General features: G+C 37.2%; 1 protein-coding gene across 2 annotated transcripts in view; it reads left to right on the forward strand.

Moving 5' to 3' along the window:
* MGAT4A (alpha-1,3-mannosyl-glycoprotein 4-beta-N-acetylglucosaminyltransferase A) overlaps positions 1 to 23,530 on the forward strand; it is an 83,965-nt gene that overhangs the window by 15,799 nt on the left and 44,636 nt on the right. For both annotated transcript variants that reach the window (XM_054062406.1, XM_054062416.1), the window contains exons 3-5: positions 14,764 to 14,931; positions 17,457 to 17,597; positions 19,630 to 19,763. In XM_054062406.1, the coding sequence (XP_053918381.1) occupies positions 14,764 to 14,931; positions 17,457 to 17,597; positions 19,630 to 19,763 (443 nt within the window). The remainder of the gene's footprint in view (positions 1 to 14,763; positions 14,932 to 17,456; positions 17,598 to 19,629; positions 19,764 to 23,530) is intronic.

Genomic DNA, 23,530 nt, shown 5'->3' on the forward strand with positions numbered 1-23,530 from the left:
AGAATTTAAGTCTGTCGTCAATACCCTCTGAATTATGGTTATTATTTAGGACTTTTGGGTGCTTCCAGAATGAAAAGGACTGAACTTGCACCTTATTCTCAATTTTTAACCAAGAATTTTTATCCTCTTAATTAGGAGATCCCTCAACACTAGGTGATATGGTCGGTCTTGGTTCCATCTGTGTGGTTAACTTTGTGTTATGTTAGCAACATAGTTTAACAAGAGCTGGAGTAAGAAAAAAGTTGATTTTGGATCCCTTAGTTTTTTTGAATTTTCCTATGTGTAGTACATCAAGAATACAAGGAATAATGTGTGCAGCCATTGACTAAAACTTTCTCTCTTTGATCTTAAAATATACCTGTAACAGTAGCTGTTTGAGCCGGAAGTTGATGTGCAGACATCAGATCTGTCAAGGATTTTTTTAAATGTAGAATACAGGTTCAGTTGATGACTGGCTATTTGCAAGAAGTGAGTGACAGGATTAGAGAAAGCTTGAATGATTGCGAAGTTGATTTGGAAAATTGCTTTACTGTCTGTACGTCCTGACTTGGATAATAAACCTTTTCAACAAAAAAGATTTTACTGTATGGAAACCCGTGTTCTCTTTCAAATCCCTTTTCCAGTTTTAATTTATTAAGTCAATAGCAAGGAGAATCAAAGACTACTTTCAGGAATTCTGCTATGGTGGAGAACACTGTTTTAGTGCATTAAATTAGAAATTCAGTAGCTTATAAAAAGGTGGTATGCAAGGGAGTATTTTTCACTTAAAAAAAAAAAAAGCAAGCAAAAACCCTCCAGGAATTTGAGACCCCTAGGTAATATGAGTATTTTTATTTGATATCTTAGTATCAAGTATAGGTGCTTGTTTGTAGAAATTAGCTGAAAAATCTATCTGATTCAGGTCTGAGGAGAAACACGAGATCGCATAGATGACTTGTCATCAAACTGACTGTGAGGGATTGAGTTATCTAAAGAGTAGTTACATTTGTTTACACTGTCATCACATCTGTAAGTGTTTCAGGTGAATGGGTGATGTCTTGTCCTCTTTTAACAGATGTTAGAGAACTATGTTTTGTCCGAGTTGGATTTGGGTATTATTTTTAATGGTGAAGTTACAATACTACACAGAGATGCTGATTGTTACATTGTAAAGCCACGTTCTGTTAGGATCAATAATCAGTTACAACTTCTTTCATGTCTTGCTAGAAATGAGCATAATTAGCTATTATGCAGTTTTAAGAAGATATTCCTGTTTATTGGTAGCAATAAAGTGTCTATAGATATTTATACACATATAAACTTTATGACAGAAACAAGCATAAGAATACATTACGTCCATTTATTAATACACACAGTTCTGCAGAGATATACAATGGGTTGTTTTATTTTAATATGTTAAAAACGCAGTGGGAATACTTGCTTTTAACTAATGTGTGCTAGTCTTTCAGTGTTGCCAAGAATGCAGGCTGGATATTGACCTATTCTATATCATAAAGTGTGTTTCAGAGCTATGATTGTAATGCTTGCCTAAACTGGAGCTTCGTGCTTGCCTGAGCAGTTGATCTTCTGCATAAGATTTTAATCAGAGTTGTAGCACGGCTTTTAAATTGGCAGTTAGCCTGAAAAATTAGTGAAGACATAATGATCTTCATAAAAGCTGCCATTGGAAATTGTATTCCTGTTTTTGTGGTAATACTGTTACTTTACTATTGACTGTTTCCTAGTTTCTTTTACACTTGTGCAAGACAGGTGGGAAATGTCAAAGTGAAAGGGTTTTGGGAAGGTTGTTCGAAGGTAATTTTTCCTGACACTGTTAATACCCAAATTAGGTTAATTCACTGGACTGTGTACTCAGTCAGACTCTTCTTTTACTAAATTTCTTAAATGGAAGTCTTTGTGCTATGTATGTCTACAACAGAAGTTGCAATAATTTTCCTTGTACAGCTTTGCTTTTGAGGAATAGAAACTACGAAGCTTTTATTATTCCTTAGTGTTTCTGTTCAGGGCTAGAGATGTGTTAAATACTGATTACTTAAATACTGATTGTGGAACTGATTTAGCGTGTGATTTCAGTGACCTTTTTGTATCACTTTTCCTTTAAAGAAGAAATGTCAGCAGAGTTGACAGTACTCCTTAGCACCGTGTATAAAATAAAAACCAAACAGCTGGAATCTAAAAAGCTCTTTGGATTATATTCATCCATAGAGTCCTGGGCAGTGTTATTTTTTAGGCAAAGAAGTGTGAGTGCTAGTTACAGTTCGATCAGGACAAATAAATTGCAAATGTGAGATGTATTTTTTTTTCCCATCACTGTAGCTTGCTGTTCTTTGTTTTAAAAGACCTTCAGCTCAAGTGCTGCCAATAAGACTTCCCAACCAAATCATGTGTTTAATTATCCTTTTTGTCTGAAGCCAATGCACAGACAGAGCACCATATGCTTCTGTTGACTTGACCTCCTTAGTCGTGGGTATCTGGATTTTCAGATATATTATTCTTTTTATTCCTTGTGTCCAAAGGAATGTTCAGACCCTCTGTCAGCCCTTGTCAGTGGAGATTTGAGAGTGGTGTCATAGTCGGTTTCATAACTGTGTAGGAAATTTTCTAAATTGTGAACTTTCTGTATTGAACAGTATGTATATAGAGGCAAAAGATGCGCGATTGCGTCTGGAGTCGTTTAAACCTGTTCCTGGTTGCTCTGTCCAGATATTAAAATATCCCTTAAGTAAATCATTCATCAGTTGTTGCAATTCTAGCTTGGCTACTTTGGCTTTCTGATTGCTTAGGATTGTTTCTCCTCTAGCAATATGTTTTGTTCTGTAGCATTTTAGAGAACAAACAGACAGACCTGCCTGATACACTGCTTTATGCTTCCATTTTGATTGGTGAGCTGCAGCATTTCTAGTGTATTTATATCCAATATATAAAAAATGAGGAGGGATGCGAGTTCTGATCTGTTTTGTACTTCTGTTTATGTGCTTTGTTTATGTATGTGGGATTTCTGAGAAAGCAGGGAATTTTGCTTTTTCAAAAGAATGTTTCCAAATAGATTGATTCTGAAATTTACATTTCAAAATAGGAAGGTTTTGGCAGTTGATATTACAAAGGATCATGTTGAGATTGCTTTAAAAATTCTAGTGAAAACAACTTCAGCTCCTGCTGCAAAGGAATGTTTAAACAAAAGTATCTGGACTGAGATTGCATCAGGCCTTGAAAGTTGCAAAGCAAACGCTTCAGACTTGTGCTAGTGCATTAGAATTGCAGAGAACAAAAAACATTATTTGCTTATACAGATCCTTCAACTGCAAAATGTGAACGAATTGCAGTGAAAAATTATGTAATTAGAATCCTGGAGTTATAAAATAAAGTTAGGAAAACCTGCAGAACCTTTACTGAAAAACAAGCTGTTCTTCACAGTGAAAACTACTTGAATAAAGGTGTTTTTAAATACTTCTAGTCCTGTGTTCTGGTTTTCTATGTAGAAAACAAGGGCAACAAATAGCATTTCTACCAGATTGTGTTGGTAGATTGAAATGCCAGATTGCTGAGATGACCTGTCAATTTGAGTAACAAGATTAGGGATAAAAGAATGACTTGCCCAGTTGTTTTCCTAAATCTTGATACAAGACCTTTTTTGTTTATTTCATGAAGCGGAGAATGTTGTGTCATGATTAGTTGGATATATCTTTTTTGAATGTATATTGTCTGTCTTACTTTACTGCCTTTAATTCCACAGACTAATATACTTGTAAAACAATCACATATTCTCTAATCCCTTCAAAGTAACAAAATAGCTTGATGAAAAGGCATGGCTACAAACAGTAACTGAAAAGGCCCCCAGTAGCAAGTGTTCAAAGAGGACTGATAAAATTTGACCTTGAGCGGTTTTCTTAAGAGTTTTTATTTATAGCATGTGTGTTGTTAGTATTTACAATATACTATTTTATTCTGTATTTGCATGGTTGATTACTTTTCTGCTTCAGATTTCATAACTCATCATAACTTGCTTATAAAAGGTTTAATGTCACTTAAGAGCTAGCTTATGGGGAGTAGTCATCCATGGGAATATATTGTACCATTGCAAGGACACCAAATATCAGTTTTTAGGCAGTTTCCAGGCAAAATCAGAATCTGATTTGTAAACACAGTTGAATTTTAATATTGGGGGCAAATTTTAAGACCTTTTTTACTCTTCAGTGTTTGATATGGTTGGCTATAAATATGTGTACAGGTTTTGACACTTGATAATTACCTCAGCTTGTTATAATGTTTTGCTGTTTTTATTAGCCTTCATGTCACAGATAAATGCTTTGCTCTTGTGTGGACAGATCTTTCTGGCCATGCCTATGTGATCGGTTTGACAGTTCTTCTACTAGGATCTCCTCAGTCGGTCATTTGAGAATGCAGTGCTCGATTTGTGCCTCCTGAATCGCTTCCCAGCTCTGGAGTTACTTCCAAAGGGCAGTAGAAACAATGTTTGTATTTCTCCAGTACATGCCACTATGCATTTCTTGTGTCTGCATCACTATGTGGATTCTGGATGATTGTACAGTGCAGAGAGAGCTAGATTTTGCATCACTGCAATTATCACATCGGGTAATTGTATTTGCAGTGAACTTTGCAAAACCCCTGCAAAACAGGAAATCTAGCCCTTGTCAAAAAAGTGTCAGTTTAAGATGAAGTTGAAAATTACCTAAGTGTTAGCGTATTAGGAATTTATTTGGTTTACTAGAGAAATTCATTTTTTCTTTTTTTTTGACTGACATCAGAAATAATTTAGTCTACCACATATTAATGAAGCAGGATTTTAATTTAAAAGGATGTCTGTGTTGAGGGACAAAGATGATTGTTTAATCAGGTGATACAATAAATGTGATAGCTTGTAAGGTACTTAAGTATTACATATCAAGCATAGTCTAAAGAATACATGTTGCATACTTCTTTGTGGGAGTGAAGTGCAGGTCAGTGCAGGCATTGTCATGACTGACTGGATACTCATGTACTTGATACCATGATTTTATGGATCACATAAAACATCTGAACGGATTTTAGGGGAAGCACAGAAGTTATTTTTTTCACTTTACATAGCTGAAACAAAGAAATGTTCCTGTGAAAGGTATGCCAGATTGAATTAGGTGGCATGTTGATAAATCCTGAATTCATTGAAGAGTAACTTGTTCCTGCTGCACCCACTGTGTATATAAAACCTCCATTTTGTATCAACCTTTAAATTGATCAGCATTATTGATGCGCGTGTAACATCAGTACATGAAGCTTGTTACTGTATTTGACCTGTGGCATGATGGTAACTACTGTGGGGTTTTCATAATGAGAGTAAATGAGAGATGGAATAACTAATTGAAAAAGTACCTGAATTAGCACTTATTACACTGTATTCTCACAGATTTAAACACTTATTTCATGGCATTTTAGTAACTGTTCAACAGAGTTTATACAAAAATGAGACATTTGCTGTGGAACCTTTAACTTGTAGCACGATTTGCTTCAGCTGAAGCTTTTTTTATTTTCTTTTCTTTTAGAGAAGGTTCAGGCTATGTTGCTTTTGAGTGAGGGTCTAAAGGGAGGGAGCCCTGGAAGAAGAAAACTGAAGGGCTGTCACTGGGGTGGGCTTAACTGTTACACTAGTGCGTTTAGTACTGTTGCCGGTGAGATGCTGTTCATTTGAATAATGGTTTGAATATCCCCTCTTGGATAGAGGAAAGGTCCTGCCATATCAGGCATCTGTTCCTGCTCTTACCAGTTTTACTAATTGAATATTTGTGTGCAATGCTTTGTTGCCAGCCAAAGCCTTTGTCTATGTGTCAGATGGCAGCCTATTCTTCTTCTTGTCCCTATTTAATGAACAAAAGGGGTAGAGATTTCAAGGGCTCAGTTGGGCATGAGCAGGAAATATAAATCAAGCCTACAATGCGGTAAAGCTAAGCCTTCTGTACTTGTCTTTCTGTCTTTTAGGAGTGCCAAGTCTGTGGCTGGTTACCCTTTTCCCTGTGTGGCAGATCCATCACTTTGGGTATTCGGCTGATTTGCAATTTGAAGGAAGGCTCAACTGCCTCCTGTTGATATGTGAAGGTTTTAAAGCTTTTTTCTGATCCTGTTGGCTGATGCATCTGCCTTCGGAGACAACCAGCCATACCATCATAGAGCTCTTGAGTAAATTATAGCTTGTCTTTTATTTTTCTTTAAAAAATGAAAAATAAATAAATACAGTCATGTTAGTTCAGTATGTTCTATTTCCAGTTGTGGAAATGGACTGTGTTTTAACATATTTGTGAACCTGCTTGATTGATAAGATAAATAACAGCTTGTAAAACTTTCATGCTGCTTTTTATTGTGTAGATGGTACTTCTTTTAGCAGACAGTAAAAGGCTTCATTGAGGGAGAATGACAGTACTGAGAATGGCAAAAAACATTCTTGGGGATTGTAAGGGTCTTCGTGCAATTCTGTTTTCCTCTACCTCCCACCTGTCCACCAAAAAAGGGGGTGGTGGACAAGGGGGTAGAACATACTATACAGCAGCCACAGAACATTTTTCTTGTAGGGAGTGGCAGGGTTTTTATTCAAGGCTATCATAGTATGGCTATTGCAGGCTATATGGAATCAGAAACCTTGCAGAGGTTGCCAGAAATGCAAACTTCCCTTCTTAGATAGTTTCTGGCCTTTTTTCCTTTGTGCACTACTTAGCCCATGTCTTGAGAGAGGCATCTCTAGAAGGTCACAAAATGGCTCTGATTTTGTTGCACCTGTACTTCCTTTCTCTGGTGCAGTGTTAATAAAGATGGATGTGTGCCCATATCATCTAAATATGCGCTCCTCTGTGCTCCTTTGCTGCTGCTGCCTGAGGTATGTAAATAAAATCTTCAAGATTCTCATATATCAATATATGTACAGCTTTGGTCAAGACTGTCATGTACTTGCATAATCTCAACAATATTCAGTTGCACCTGCAGGATCTAAGTAGTTCTTACAATCACAGAATGGTTTGGGTTGGAAGGGACCTTAAAGATCAACCCATTCCAACTCCCCTGCCACGGGCAGGGACACCTCCCACTAGATGAGACTGCCCAAGGCCCCATCCAACCTGACCTTGAACACCTCCAGGGATTCTTCAGACTTATGAATAGCGAATTGGGTAGTTGCCCTAATAATACCAGTATCTTGACTAGGAATCCTATTCAAGTGTACTTTCTGTGTTTTAAGGTAATTGGCAACACACATTTATAGGTTTGCAAAGTGCAGTGTGATTGAAGGGTAGGTGCCTAGGTTCTCTCTTCAATACTGACCCATCTCTGTCTCCTTTTTGGGTGGTTGATGGTGAAGCTTCAAATTGTCAGAGGCAGCAGAATTTTGCCAATTCTATAGATGTCTGTACTGCAGTCAGTTTAAAAGTGCACCCAAAGTAGTTTCCTCACACAATTTCCCTGTTAGAATAGACTATTTCACTTGGAAGGGACCTACAACAATCTAGAACAACTGCCTGACTACTTCAAGGCTAACCAAAAGTTAAAGCATGTTGTTGAGGGTATTGTTGAAATACCTCTGAAACGCCGACTGGCTTGGAGCATTGAAAATGTCATTTTGCCAGAAAGGTAACATGAACAAAAACCGAAGAGCTATTGATGACTTTTAATGGCACTGAAGCTCAACAGTCTTGGAATTGCTTTGATTGTGTTTCAAGGGTATTTTTACCTTTTCATTGTTCTGTATGTGTTTTATTTGAAATTATGATACAGTGAGTGTTCTGCCAGTGCAGGTGATTTACCTATAGTTCAGACTTCTTCTGCAATTTGAGTTGAGCGAAGATAGTTTAAATTTACAAAAACATTTTACGGACTATGATGTATTTTCTTGTTCCTTTATTTTGATACCCTTTTTTAGCCCAAGGGAAGGCTCTTTGCTCATAGAAATCATGAGTTGAGTTATATAAACAGATTAGACTAGTAATAAAAAACTTAAAACTAAGAAACTAGATGTATGCTGAGATGTTTAGAGGCTCCATGTTGAGGTTAGGAAATTGGCACCTGGTTTAAAACTTCACTTATAAGCTGCCTGAATTTGGAGCAAAAATCAAATTATGTAGCCAAGACTGCCTGTGATAAGAGTAGAATGGACTGACTTTGTAACTTAGGCTAATGGTCTCTTTTTGGAATGCCTTTTTTTTTTTTAGTGGTTGTTTAGTTGGAGAACCATAAATAACCCAGAGAAGGAAGTGTAGGCTGAGCGCTTAGATACCATCTCTGGTCAAAAACTTGCAAACCTTCACAGCTGATTTGAATTTCTAATTTTCAAAATAGTGCATCAACTAAAATCCTTCATGTTTAGGAGAACATCTTGAAACAAGGTTAAAAAATGTTGAGAAAACAAATTACCAAGTGAGTTGACGTAGTGTTAACTTTCCAAGAAGTGTACAGCTTCAATCAAGCTAAAGTATTTAGGTTTTAGCTTCTGGAGTTTTGCTGAAACTATTAGAGTTTAAAAGAAAATGATGAAGAATTACTGTGTTCGGTTTTCAAATAATTTCTCAACAAGAAATGCTCATTTGAAATATGAGGGCTGCTTATTTTTGTTTGATCTTTATGGCTTCCAGAGCAAAGTATGGAAAAGCATGACTTTCTCATTTCAGGGTAAAACAGGGTATTTTCTTAAATAAAAAAGACTGTATGGGGACACTATTGGAGACCAAATGTGTTTGATATTGGCTTCAGCTGCTGTTAGAGGGATTTTATTTGTCAGAGAACAGACATTTTTTGGGTTCTTCCATCAGCTGTGTAAGGCAAATAACTTATTGTCTGAATTCCTTCCTCTGTTTTCTTAAGTTATTCTAAGTTTCAGCATAAAAAGTGACTTCTAATATTGTAGAAACAGTAATCTTTTTTGCGATGGTGAGCACTGATCTCTGACTGTTTTCTTTATGGTTTTAGGCTCAGTATTTTTCTTTTTACTGTAAGAGCAATGAAAAAAAGTGGTTTGATACTTTTTGACAAGAAATCAATTAAATTTCTTTAGGTTTTACAGAAACCTGAGAACAATAAAACACTAAATGATGAAATGTGTTTTGAAAATATTGGCTAGGCTATTGACTTTTTTGTGTATACAATGCTTACAAGTCAACTTGTCATAGAATAGAGTAGAATGTTTCTCTTGGAGGGGACCTACAGCAGTTATCTTGTCCAACTGCCTGACCTTTTCAGGGCTGACCAGAAGTTAGTGTGTTATTAAAGGCATTGCCTAGATGCTTCTTAAACAATGACAGACCTGAGGCATCGACCACCTCTCTAGGAAGCCTGTACCAGGGTTTGACCACTTTGTAAAGAAAAGTTTCCTAATGCAAAGACTAAACTTCTCCTGGCACAGCTTGCAGCCATTCCCACATATCCTGTCACTGGATCCCAGGGAGAAGAGCTCAGCACCTCCCTCTCCACCTCCCCTCCTCAACAGGCTGTAGAGAGTAATAAGGTTGCCCCTCAGCCTCCTTTTCTCCAAACTAGATTGGCCTAAAGCACTTAGCTGCTCCTTACAGGACATGCCTTCCAGCCCTTTCACTGGTTTTGTTGTTTTTTCTCCGGACATATCTGAGTACTTTTAACATCTTTTTAAAATGGTGGGGCCCAGAACTGCACACAGTACTCAAAGCAAGGCTGCACGAATGTTGAATATGGTGGGATAATCCCCACTTTTGACTGGCTGGTTATGCTGTGTTTGATGCACCTCATAGTGTGATTTGCCCTCCTGGCTGTCAGGGCGCACTGCTGACTTGTGTTGAGGCTGCTGTTGACCAGCACCCCCAGATCCCTTTCTCCAGGGCTGCTGTCCAGCTACTCCTATCCCACTTTTGACTTGTGCCTGGCATTGCCCTGTCCAGATGCAAAATACAGCATTTAGACTTGTTAAATTTCATGCCATTGATGATTGCCCAATGCTCCAATCTGTCTAGATCCCTGTACAAGGCATCTTGTCCCTCAAGAGAGTCAACGGTGCCTTCCCTTGATCCACTTGGCAGATGACCTATGACCTTATCATAGAATGATACCAAATTAAATGGGATTTCCCCTTTCTGGTTACTGTGCCTGATGATTGCATTGCTATTTAAATGCCTTTCAATAGCACCCAGAATGATCTTCTTTTTGTCCAGGAACTGAGGGTTAGATTCACAGGTCTGTAGTTTCCTAGGTCTTCCCTCGTGCCCTTTTTGTAAGTAAGAATGACATCGGTTAGCTTCCAGTCAGCAGGGATCCCCCCAGGCTCCCAAGACCTTTGGTAGATGGTAGAGAGGGGTCCTGCCATAACATCTGCTAGCTCCTTCAGTACTCTGAGATGTTTCCCATCAAGCCTCATGGACTTGTTTCACATCCACCTGATACAGCTGGTCCCTTAGAATTTCAGTGTCCACAAATGGAAAGTCACTGTTCCTGCACTCGTGGTCCTCCAAGTCAGAGGACTGGGCAGCCCAAGGACTATTAGTATTATTAAAGATTGAGGCAAAAATAGCATCGACTCCTTCCACTCCATCTCCATGACTATTAGTCAAGAACTCTGAAAAATCAAATTAGAGTATTTACAAACTCTTTATGCCTTAAAGGACACTTTACTTCTCTAAAGTGTGGGACAGGTGGTGATCACTATTGGTGATACTGTAAGGGCCTAAGAATTATTTGTTCCTTTGCAAGTGCCTTTCTGTATGAGATGAAATTTGATGTTGCTGCTGTTGTGCAGTGTTGTTTATTTGTTTTTAAGTAATAAGCATCTGAGCAATTGATCAATACTTTGAAGTACTGCGAGTATGCCAAAGATATTTAAATGAAATTTGGTTTTGTTTCAAAGCACAGGCAGTCATATTATAAAATAAGAACCAAACCACCAAATTACACATTAATTTCCAGATATATGGGAAGTGCTAGCTCTGCTAATGTTAGAGATGTAAATATTAGCATCTTCTAGTTTTACTTGGCTGTATAATATGGTGACCTAACAAAACTTTATGTATCTTTTAGAGCAGCCTCCTTAACCCAGACAAGTCTGCTTAAAGCAGCTGTGAGAAGCTGACTACTTTGAAACAATTACCTAGTATTTCTTACAGGAATTAATGCTTTTAAGGTCTGAAGTACCACAAATGCAATATCAGTCCTGAAAGGTCTGATCTTTCATGGTAAAAGCATGGTCTAGACAAGATGGCCCAGCACCCTGTTCAACTGTATCTAAAGTGTCAAGGAGTCGCTTCCCTGGGGAGATTATTCCAGTGGCTGATAGGTCTCATTGTGAAAAATTTACTTGTGTACCCATTACCCCTCGCCTTTTCCATGTGACTCCTTCTTGAAAGTTAACTCCTCTGTAGCCACCCTTCAAGTATTGGAACATGGTGATAAAGTCTCCCCTAAACCTTCTTTTCACAAGGCTGAACAAACCCACCCTTCTCAGCCTTTTGGTACAGCAGGCTTCCCAGTCCTTTGATCATCTTTGTCGCCCTTCTCTGAACCCTCTCCAACTTGCATACATCTTTTTGCATGATGGGGACCGAAACTGAACACAGAATTCGAGGTGTAGCCTGACAAGCACCGAGTAAAGTGGGATAATGACTTCTTTATCTTTGCTGGTGATGACCTTGATGCAAACCAGCATCCTGTTGGCTTTCTTTGATGCAGCAGCACACTGTTCACTCGTATTGAGCTTGTTGTCTATCCGGTCTGTTTCCGCAGAGCTGCTCCCTAGCTGGGTAGGTTCCAGCCAGTGCTGCACTCCTGAATTATGTTTTCCCTGGGGCAAGACCTTTTACATTTGTTTTTGAACTTTGTAGGGTTCTTGTTAAACCATTCTTCCAGCCTATCTAGGTTGTGTTGCAGGGTGGCTCTCCCTTCCAAAGCATCCACTTCCCCACTCAGTTTGGTATCACCAGCAGACTTCATCAGGGTACGCTTGATCCCATCATGCTGATCACTTAGGAAGATATTAAAAAGCACCGAGCCTAATAGTGATATTCGGGGGCATTTCTTGTGACTGGTTGCCAGTTTGAAAAGGAGCTATTTCCTTCCACCCTCTGGATACGGCCTGTCAGCCAGTTCCCCGCAGAGACCACTTGTCTGAGCTGGGACATATCAGTTTCTCCAGGAGGAGACTGTGAGAACAGTATCAAAAGCCCCGGAAAAATCCAGGTAGTCAGTGCCCACTTGAGCAGGGTTATTTTGTAGTAGAGGGTGACCAGGTTCGTTAAGCATAATTTGCTCTTGGTGGCTCTATGCCGGCTTTTTCCAGTCACATGCTTTATTTGACTTGTGATAGTCCCCAGGAGGATTTGCTCCACAACTTTCCCAGGGACTGAAGTAAGACTGATGGATCTGTAATTTCCTGGATCCTCCTTTTAAGCCCTTCTTGTAGATAGGGGTGATTCTGTGATTCTGTTTTATAGAGTCACAGTTGGGATCCTATGTTCTTTGATCAAAAACTGCTATGATAAGTTGTGAAAATAAGTTTACCTCTCTATATATAATTATAAATTTCTTTTAAAAGAAATTAACTACATACGTTTTAATTTTTGGCGTATTGTATTAATTGTAAATTAAATGTGTTAAAATGGCCACCTCCTCTGAAAGTATCATCTCCTCAGTAAAGGATTTTGGTTGGTAGCTCTTAATATGAAACCACAGTTTTCATTTCTTCATGTAATAAACCACCCTTTCAGTTGACCTCTAAGTTTCTTGTGATTATATGGCAGAGTTTTCATTTGCTATGGAATTACAAGGTCCTGTAATTCTAGTTTGTATACTACCCACTTGAATTAGGGAGGTAGAAAAATCTTAGTCTCTGCTAACTGAGTTTAGGTTCATTATGGAGTTTGCTAGGTGGAGGTGGCAGGGAAACTACCGTGGTTCTTCACTATTTGACATATTCCTAGCTAAATTGTTCCCTCTAGGCTTCTGCTGCTCCTTAGTGCACCAGGATTATCAGAGCACTGTGCATGGTGTGCTGATATCTACTGGTAAGTGTAGGAAGAGAAATGGTCTCTGCCAGGAATTTGTCTAAGTCAAGAGAGGAAGACCCAAGTTCATCCTGCTTTGAGGTACTGAGGTCTGAACCACAGATTCCATAGGGTTCTCACCATTTTTCCATGAGAAATGCAGACTGCCATAGAAAGTTTAGCCTTTTCAAAGTAGAAAGAACAGAGGTACTAAAGTTTGTCTGCTGTCTTGTACCATGAAGAAAGACAAGGGAGACCGGATGTGACGGCTGCTTGTAGCACTATCCACTGCTATAGAAGCCACTCAGTAAAACCTCACATTTCCTTCTGGTGGCTCTCCTCTTCCCTGTTTCAACAGAAATTAACAGGGATTTAACCTGCCATCATCATTTCGCTTTGTCAAGGGGCTATCGTTCGCATACTTGCGTGGCGTCTGCTTTAATGCAATTCTACATTCATTTAGCTGTTAAATTCTTTTGTAACTTTACTGTAACTACTAGATATGTTTGCAAGCAGTCTTCAATTTTTTGGGGTTATCATTGGCGAGTAAGAATGTCTTTCATGCCAGAAACTTCAGAAAATTTTCCTGGCCTTCTAATACTGCTGACTAAAGTACCAAGTGGTTTGAAATAGCAGTCTGGATTCATTCATCAGTGTATAGTGTACCTAGCACTCTGTTGTGGGCCAGCATCTGAGTTCTGGGTTTGTTGGCACGAAAGCGGTAACAATTTGGTTTTAATGAAAAAAGGAAAATAGTGCTGGCAAGGGAAATGTTTTTAAGAGGTAGTGAACTATGTTTTTATTTTTCTGTCCTCAAAATAGAGGGCATTTTAGCTAATTATGTTTTCTAAACATAATCAGAACAGTACATTTCAACTAAAGAAGACAAAAATAAATGTAAATTGAAAGAAGTTGGAGGAAATGCAGCATTATTAACAAGGGAAAGTTCACAATGTTTCCTTTTTTTTCCTTTGTGTTTTACTGTTATGTAGCAACAGGAAAAGATTCAAATTGCTTGCAAAACTTCTACTTCCCTACCACTGCAATACTAAACAGCTAGTAGTGGATGGGTAAATAACAGAAAAGTTTTAACTATGGATGACAGCTGTGTGGTTGGAATAACGATTATAAGGTATAAAGTCACTTAAGATCCTTCAGTCCTGATCTATAGATTGTCTGAAGGAGAGTAATGATAGTGAGCAGGAGATTTGGGGAAATGACCAACAGGGAAAAGGAAAAGTACAGAAACCAGAAATACTCATTTTGCTGAGTGGCAACAACATAGGCATAGGCGACATATCAACAAATGAATTTTGATGTTTCCTCCCTTTCGGTTTCCTTTCAAAGAGTACACGTATGCATCTACATTCACAGGATTTTGATCAAAATTTTGTTCTTAAAAGCACTGACAATATCATTAAGTTAAAACTTGGGTTTGGAATTGGTATATCTGAAATATTGTCAAATTCCACTCATTTTTACAAAGTATTCAGAGTGCTTCCTGTGTGCATCTGTTGTAAGAAGGGATTCAGAATTGCCTTATGGTGCTGAGCAATAGAAACTGAAAGGTTGCCCCATCTGTGAGAGGCATGCTCGCCTCAATGCTTGTTTTGCATCCCTATCTTGTGCAGCTCACTCTCTTTATGCTGTGTAAATGCTAAGGTGCCTGACTTTGATGGGATTGGGTTGAACTGTGCCCTTCTTGGTTGAATAGCAGAGCTGTCCCTGATCCTTGTTGGATCTGTCTGTAGGTGTTTGTTTCCCAAAATAACTAACATCGCCTTCTTCTTTTTTCTAGAAAAGTTGATTGCATATCAACGGGAATTTCATGCTTTGAAGGAACGTCTTCGTATAGCTGAGCATCGCACTCTGCAACGCTCTTCTGAGCTGAATGCTATCTTGGAGCAGTTCAGGCGTGCAGTAGCAGAAACAAATGGGAGTAAGAATACAATGAATAATTTTTCAGGTACATACTGTGATTGAGCTATTTTTAACGCTGCACTACTAATATCCCTTGTTGTTACTATAGAATAAGAAATTAGTACAAAGAAAGCGGAATGAAACTGTTCAGCAGTGCAAGTAAACCTGTAATACGTTATATCTGTTGGGGATGTTTGGTTTTTTTCCTTTTTCCAATTTCTATTCTTAATGATCCACCCACTCTTCATTCTTATTACTTCAGGGGCTGAATACTTATTCCAAGCCTAGCTCCAAAAGTTTGGAACTTCTGGTTACTTATTTAACATACTGAATATATTTTGACAGTAATTTACATCACTTTTTAAATAGAGCTAGAGGGAAAAGATGAGCAAATAGTGTTTAAAAAATGAATGAACTTGAAGCAATTAAAATGTTTAAAAGTCAGCTGGAACATATGAAAAAATATAGGCTATCTAAGGTATTGGTTATGATTTGTAAAATGTACAGATAGTGTTCTTTTTAACAACTAGTCGTTAAATGTTGAACTAGTAGTCTCCCGTAAGTTTTTACCCATTTTGGAGTCTGATGCTGAAGTTTACCAAGAGCTGTGTTTGGCAATATTAGAAAATGCTTTTGTAGTACTCACCGGTTTTGAACCTAACTTTTGAAATCATGCTATTATTGCTTTAGTCACCCTTGCTGTTCTAGGTGGAAACTGCATAACAAAAGAATATAAACTTTCTGGTGAGAGGTCTGATTTGGTAGATGGTAGAAATTTCACTGTATTGGCCTAACGAGGAATATAAACCCAAATAATTTTGCAACTAAAAAAACTTAATCAAGCTTTTTGAATCTCTCATCTACTTGCATTTGTGCTATGGGTTACTATCTTCTATAGATTTTTTTTTTTTAAGGGCAGGGTTGTAACTATAGGTCCTCATATTGAGGACCTATATTGATATTGAGGGTGAACTGATATTGAGGGTGAACTGCTCTGTCTGACACTAATGGCCTGTCCAACCTGATCTCCATAGTTCCCAGGATCTTCAAAAATGGTATAAATAAAGGTTACATTTAACATAGTATGTGACTTATCTTCCTCTTCTGTGCACGTGTTTTTGCTTTTGAAGTGAACCACAATAGAGGAAGTGATGCAAGTTTGATACTGGGTTTATGGTTAAGTTGCTACCATATTTATTTGTAAAAATGAATGAGCTAGCTTGCTTACAGACAATATAGTCATAGAGAGTTATTCTTTTCTGATGTAGCTGAAGTTACTGTTCCACATTTTAAATGTCGTGATATCTGGATCCCAACTGGGACATTCCCTTTTTTCCACATGGAACAATGATGGAAAGTCAGCTGAAGTCTTAGTTCTTGAGCTTTTGTGCTCAGATCTTAGTATTAAATATATTTTATTAGTTTTAACTAATACTTAAGTATACCTAATAATATATAGTATTTGCTATCTTTCTGAAAGAATTCCAGATTTTTTTATGTAAATCATTAGTTGCTCATACAAAGAGCAGTCATATTTTGAGAGAATTTTTACAGTTGAAACCAAAGGAAATATTAGCAGATGTAAAATGTTACCTGTACAGAGCATTTTTAAAGCTTATAAGTGATTAGGAATTTAGTTTCACCCAAAAATAAATGTTTTTTAAAAAAAACAACAAACAAAACAAACAATAAAAACCCCAAACCCAAACCAAACCTACAATAAAACCATCATAGCTTTGTAGAAACTACCCTCAGAAACTGAGATGAATGACATTTATGGCATTACTTTTCTCACTTCTGCACAATTCAATTTTTTCTCAGAAACCACAAGTACAGTTTGTTACTTGATATTATAAAGCCCATAAATTTTCAAGGGTCCATATGTTATCATATTTGTTGTTTGAAATAAGAGTTGGTTTCACACTTGATGTAAGAAAATCAACATGCACAGCAGGGGAATTTAAAAACTGTTATTTGCAACTGTGAGAGCCACCTGGACATCCTGGGAGGCAGTTATTCTAGAAAGAATTAAGTACTAAGTTAAATTCATGTTAGCATTCATTTTATTGCAGAAATACTTAAAGTCTTCTTTGTATATTTAATGCTATTTTTGTATCTGTATGTGCAGTATATTCCAATGTGTATTTGTAGCCTTGAAAAGTTATTTGTAGGAAGATCACTACGTGGTGATGCACTCTGTAAGTGCAAGCAAAAAATAATCTAGGTAAATAAGCCTCCCATTTTGATTCTTTGAGGGAAAAAAACCCAAACAACCTAAGTAAATAGAGTATTTTGTGATTGCACATTAAATTTTGTGTGATCAGGTAAATATTAACTATATCTGCTGCAAGGTTACTGAGTAAAAAATAATCTTGGTCATAGTTTATTAAAAAAAAAATAAAATGAGAAAAGATGTCTTTTGTGCACGAGATACAATGCCTCAGTAAAATGTATCCTTTGTTCTGGTTTTTTTTCAGGTAGGTCTGAGCTTGGAATTCTGTATTATTTACCAGTGCATAAAACTTCATATTGTTTCTTTTCTGCTTTACTGATTTTTATGTATGTTTGCAGATGAGACATTAAAATTGTTAAAAGAGCTAACAAGTAGAAAATCTCTTCAAGTGCCAAATATCTATTACCACTTGCCTCATTTGTTGAAAAATGAAGGAAGCCTTCAACCTTCTGTGCAGGTTGGCCTTGGAAGGACAGGAGGTATGCTGATACGGTATTTATTTTGTGTCTTGTATCTGGAGGGCTTCCTAGTTTTGGTAATATAATTTACTGCAATACTTGGTAGATCAAGGACATCACATTTGACTTGTGTGATATTGGTGTCTCTTAGAATTTGTACTGAATCCAAGATGAAAAGAGTTTGGCTTCAGCTTTGCTCTTTTCTGTGTAATCTCGATCACGCTCAACCCCATGCTAAGGTACACATTAAGAAGCATTTAGTTTGGATGCGTTTTTTGTACCTAAGTAAAATGGAACAAAGCTCAAGTGTTACAGACTCTAGGCTGCTAATGGACGTATCCCTTTGGCTTTGCAGATTTGTGGGGCAACCATGCATGGATATAATTATTTTAATCTGATATTTCTGGTGTTTTTTTAACAGTATATTTCAGTTTGTAACTTAGATTTGGGAGAACTAGGATAATGAAATACAACTACATCAATAAAATATGGACATTCATTGGAAGAAAAAAAAAAATCAGGGTTGGGCTGAAATACTGTTGGTCCCTGTTTTTCCTAATCCTCACATATTCTGAGCTTTGGTCATTAGGATAGCTCCATAGAATCCTAAACTTGGAGTTCTAAAAATTAGCATAAAGCCTAACCAAGCTGATATACCTCAAAGCGTACGTGTGCATGTTTAAGCTTGAAGACTCCACCGATGAATCCTTGTTTCTCTGTGTGCCATAGGACTTGGATGTCACATGTTATTGCCCACTAGACCTTTCTTAATTCTTATCTCTCCCTACTTTCTTTTGAAAGAAGCACTAGTTATTCCTGGCTTGGGTTTTCTCATTATTTCAGTAAGTTTGATCCCTTTTTTTTTTTTTTTTACCAGAAGGCGTGCCTGTGTGACAAACGTGCAGGCTCAAGCCATAGTGTTATTTTTCTGACTAAACACCATTCATTTCAATGTTGTTATATAGGAAGGAAAGGGCTTATGTTCCTTGATTGTTTCAAGTGAAGTCTGTATTATATCCCGCTGGGAATACATAACAGAAGTTTGAAATTACAAAATAGAAATTGGGATCAGATTTATTTATTTAAAAAGGAGGAGCAAATTTTCACTTAAAATTATTTTCTTATCTTCTCCTTTCCCGGTCACTGTGCTTTTTGAGTGTTTGTTGTAAAAATTCACAGCTTGTTTATGTGTAGTTGCTAGGCAAATTGGGCTTTATAAGGAAGGACAAACAAAATTTTTTAATATTTGTTTGATTTTATATATTTATGATGTGGTAAATGACTTCACATACATGGCTTGGCATGCTGGTGCCTACTTCATGAAGTCTACTTTATCCTTTTACTGTGTTCCTGCTGCTATCTACTGTGTTCTTAGGTAGGTAGCCAGCCCTGTGTTACGGGATGGGGTGCAGAAGAAAGACTATGGCAAAGTTAAGGAACGCAGGAGTCAAAAGGCCAGCTGAAAGATGGTCTTACTAGCATTACATTACATTAGTTACATCTGGGGCTAGACTGCTTGGCATTTAAGATGCTTCTAACAGGGGTAAGAGAGTTCAGTGAGGAATTTCTGGGCAATCCTGATGACCTGGGCTTGATTTTTCTAAAAGAACCCAAATCAGTAATAGAGGTTTTGTTCAGCAGTGTCACTTTGAAAGATGGCTTCTGAGAAGTTAAATACTTGAATTGTGAAGATGATTGTGCCAATTCGAAAATAAAACTAAGTTTGTGAGTTTAATCACTCTTTAAGTCTTGAAAAGCACCTTACCTGATTAATACCATGGTTGTTGATTATTAGCCGTGCAATGCTTTGGCATAGGTTAATCTAGGATTACTTGTTTTTTGTTTGCTGTGTTTGCTCTGAGTGTTGGTGGTGATTATGTTAATCATGCTCCTGATGATGGGTGATATATTTTTAAACTGTTTCTGATTACTGTTATCTCCATCTTTTTAACTCTTTGCGTTTCTTAAGCAATGCTTTATTAAAAGGTAAGCTTTTTGCTTTGTCTTGTCTATGAAATTACTGAAAGTACATTTCTGGTTTGTTTTATTTTAGTTTCCATTGTAATGGGAATACCTACAGTGAAAAGAAAAGTCAAGTCTTACCTTACAGAAACTCTTCACTCCCTTATTGATAAACTGTCCCCTGAAGAAAAACTGGATTGTGTTATGGTTGTCTTTATAGGAGAGGTAATCACTTAAATATTTTTTATACAACTTCTAATGTGCCTTTAATTATAAGTTCCACTCGTATCAGGAACTGATGAGGATCTACTTTTTCTTGAAGTTGTAGGCAGATGACTGTCTTCTCCTTTTGTGAAAAGAAGACAGTGTCAATCTTGTGTTTCTGAGAGAAATGATCCTGAAGAGCCCAACTTAGTCTGTTTATCAAGGGAATAGTGGACACAGATTCACTGGACTGGTTATTTTGCAAATCTTCGGATGCTTATACCTAATGACAGAGATGTGCTAATTAAATTATTCCTTCAACATCAAAGTAATGGCTACAATACTCTGATGGTGTAGGGAGGATTCTTTCCATTCTCTTCATGCTGCTGTTTAGCACTTCCTCAAATGAGTGCTACAGTTTGAGAAGTTAGGCACAGACACTTACTGATTCTGTTTTCTGGAGAGTAGGTATTGTAAACTTTTTCATGGATTAATTAAAACAGTATTCAGTTGGACAGTTTAATCAGTTGGGTTCCGATTTAGTGAAAATCAAATTTAGGGAGGTGATAGAATACTTTGAGAAATAATTCTGTTATTGCTAGGTATTGCATGTATTTATTTGATCTGTGTGACTTCTCAAAAGTCTGACTTGAGAGTGGGAAATGAGTGTATGTTTGACTTCCGTCCATCTAACCATATAGAGATCTACTGAAACAGTGTTTTATGAGTCCCACAGATTAAAATTTGATTCCTCTGGTTATAACTGTCAAAATGTTTTTATCCTGTGAGCCAGTGTCCATTCAAGGATGAATCAGTGGAAAATCAGATGGGCAGTTTAGTACATCTAGTTCTAGTATCAACGCATTCTAAAGCTTTTCTTGGAAGCTTGTAAACTTTTTACCTGTACCTGATAACTGATTCTTGTGGTTTTCTAATAGAAATTGCTGTATTTTATTTTTCTTAACAGTCAGTCAAAAAATACCTGTCATAGATATAGGTGTATAGATATATATAGATATATAGGATAGATATTGCTTTTCTGCAGAAAATGCTCTTTAAACATCTGCTGGTTGAGAATATCATGGGGCCAGAATTAGTTATGGATTACTAGAATGCTGGGTTTTTCTTCGCTGTATTAGTTGGAGTATTTTAATTGCCTTTTAGTGTGGCTTCCGTTCAAGGTTTAAAACTCAAATTTCATTTTGTTTTGCTTAAAGAGGTCTGTGCTAGGTAGACTGTGTTTTATCATTGGATTCTCTGTCTTCTATAAAACTTAGACTAGGAGTGAAGAGAATCCACACTCTGTCCCCAGCTGCACAAGTTTCTCTTGTTGCCTTAGACAAGCCCTGTCGCTATACCTGAGTTTTTCGCAGCTAAATATCTCTCTTCCTTTGAAAGAGTTGTGAAATTCTCTTTCATCTTGGTGAATGATTGTACAAAAGTAACTGTGAAGGAACTGAACATTTTTAATACAGGAACTACTGCTTTCGTGCCCAATGAGAATTATTTGATTTGCTCTGGAGCGGGATAATGTTTGTCTCTCTCTTACCTATCTTAGCTATCTCTCTGAGAACAGTACTATCTGCTATCTGACAGATCTGCCATGGGCACTGCATGCCATGAAGGTCTGGGAAAATTTTAAGAACTTAAGCTTAAGTTCTTGTCCTGTTATAACCGTTTCTTGTATTTCTTTTTCTTTATTCCATCCAATATTATATTTTCCCTGCTTTACCATTTCTTTGACTCTGTTTTATATTTTCTTAATACATTATAGTTTGTTTTGCAGTTGCTGCAGGGAACTCTTTCAGTGAGTAGTACAGTTCAAAATACTTCATTATGAACTATGCTGTGCTTTTTTTCTGAGTTATGCTGTATATTTCAGCTTTCTCATGAAAACTATGGGTTTATTAAGCATTTTCTCTGGCTGTTTGAAGGATGGTCTATTCCCCTGGTAGACTTCTGTTTCTTTTTAAACAAAAGGAAGGGTTTTAACTTAGCTTAGTCTGTGGGATTTCCTAGCCTAAAATGTGTTAACTATTGCTATCATTAAGATGTGGGCATTATCGAAGGCTTATTTAAAATAAGTTATAACTTTGACGAAGTGTGCTTGTATTCAAAATGATAGCAAAAGTTTCTGAAAAAAGGCATGCCCTCTGCTCAGCATCTGTGTGGTTTAAGTACAGCAAGAAATGGTCATAGTGTGAGGCTAGGTTATTTTGCCAGTCAGCTTAAAATTACTAACTGTGCTCTGTCTTTAGCTTGTACCAACCAAAAAAAAAGATGCTGAAGACTTTACAAAAATGTTCTCACGAAATGTATGAAAAATGGTATTTGAAAAGGATTTTAGTATTTTGTTACTGACTTTATTTGAGAAATCAAATTGACAGTATTTAAGAAGCATTTCTGGGACCCATAGTCATGGACTGCAGTCTCTTTGTGCTAAGCACTGTTTTTCAATCCTGCTTATTTTTTTAGCAGTTCCATCTCCCTCCTTTCTTGTAAATTTGACTTTTTTACTAGGAAGCAAGTGAAAAATTAAAGGCTAATGGCCTTATTCAAACAGCATGAGCAGTGTAAACAGATGAGCTAGTAAATATAGATGCATTATGGTTGCTAAATAAAGAGATTTGCATATTCATTTACTATATGGATAGCTTGGTAATGTAATTATACACAGTAAATTTCCATGCTGGAAATTTAAGGAATTCTAAAATATCTCAGCTGATGCAATATCTAATCACCAATTTAAATAATTGCTAGAGCTGTTTGACAGTAAACTGTGCATTTGTCCCAGTAACTGACATATGTCTGTGTTCTCCAATTTGTTAAAATAACTTTATGGTGGAATAATTTGTAGGTATTCATTAGGATGACTCATTAGGCATGATTCATTATACCTCTATGCTTTAAAAACTTTTAATTCCCCTTCACTATGTAGCTAGTTCATAGGCTCATCAGATGACTTGAAACAAATGATTCAAATTTCATGGAGCTGCTGTAAATGAGAATATGCTTTCAGAATAAACTATTGAATAGGGTTTGTAATTAACATGGGAAACATGATTTTGAAGTACTTTACATCATCGTAGTAAAACATCAGACATGTGTGTATTTCTTCACAATGAGAGTGGTGAGGCACTGGCACAGGTTGCCCAGGAAAGTTGTGGATGCGTCATCCCTGGAGGTGTTCAAGGCCAGGTTGGATGGGGCCTTGGGCAGCCAGATCTATTGGCAGGTGTCCCTGCTCATGGCAGGGGGTTGGAACCGGATGATCTTTAAGGTCCCTTCCAACCCAAACTATTCTGTGATTCTATATGCACACACACGCATGTGCTACTCAGTATGAGAGAAATTAAAATGCTTTTCTGGCATCTAAACTGATGGGGAGATCTCATTTACCATGAAAAAAAATGCATCTTAGGCTTGTTCTAAATATATCACAAATTATTGTCAGTCCACTTCATTAATCAGTGACTGTACTTAGTGCAGTCTTTTGTACAAACAGCAATCAAGTGTATCTTGGTAAGACTATAAGCCCTAAATATCAGAAAGACAAATCATTTCAGTCGGAATCAGAAGACACTATGGGTATGGAATAGCATCTTGATAATTTTGTGTGCTACTGATTACATCTGACTAGGCAATAATTGACCAGCCATTTGTTCTTGGAGCACTAGTCCATGTCTTACACTTTCTTGCGTGTTGCTTATTGAAATTTTACTCATTTCATGTGCATATAATTCACTTCAGGCTAGAAAAACTTGATTGTCTTCTATTGCCACCATGTC

This window comes from Cuculus canorus, chromosome 1 (assembly GCF_017976375.1).
Source record: "Cuculus canorus isolate bCucCan1 chromosome 1, bCucCan1.pri, whole genome shotgun sequence".
NCBI lineage: Eukaryota > Metazoa > Chordata > Aves > Cuculiformes > Cuculidae > Cuculus > Cuculus canorus.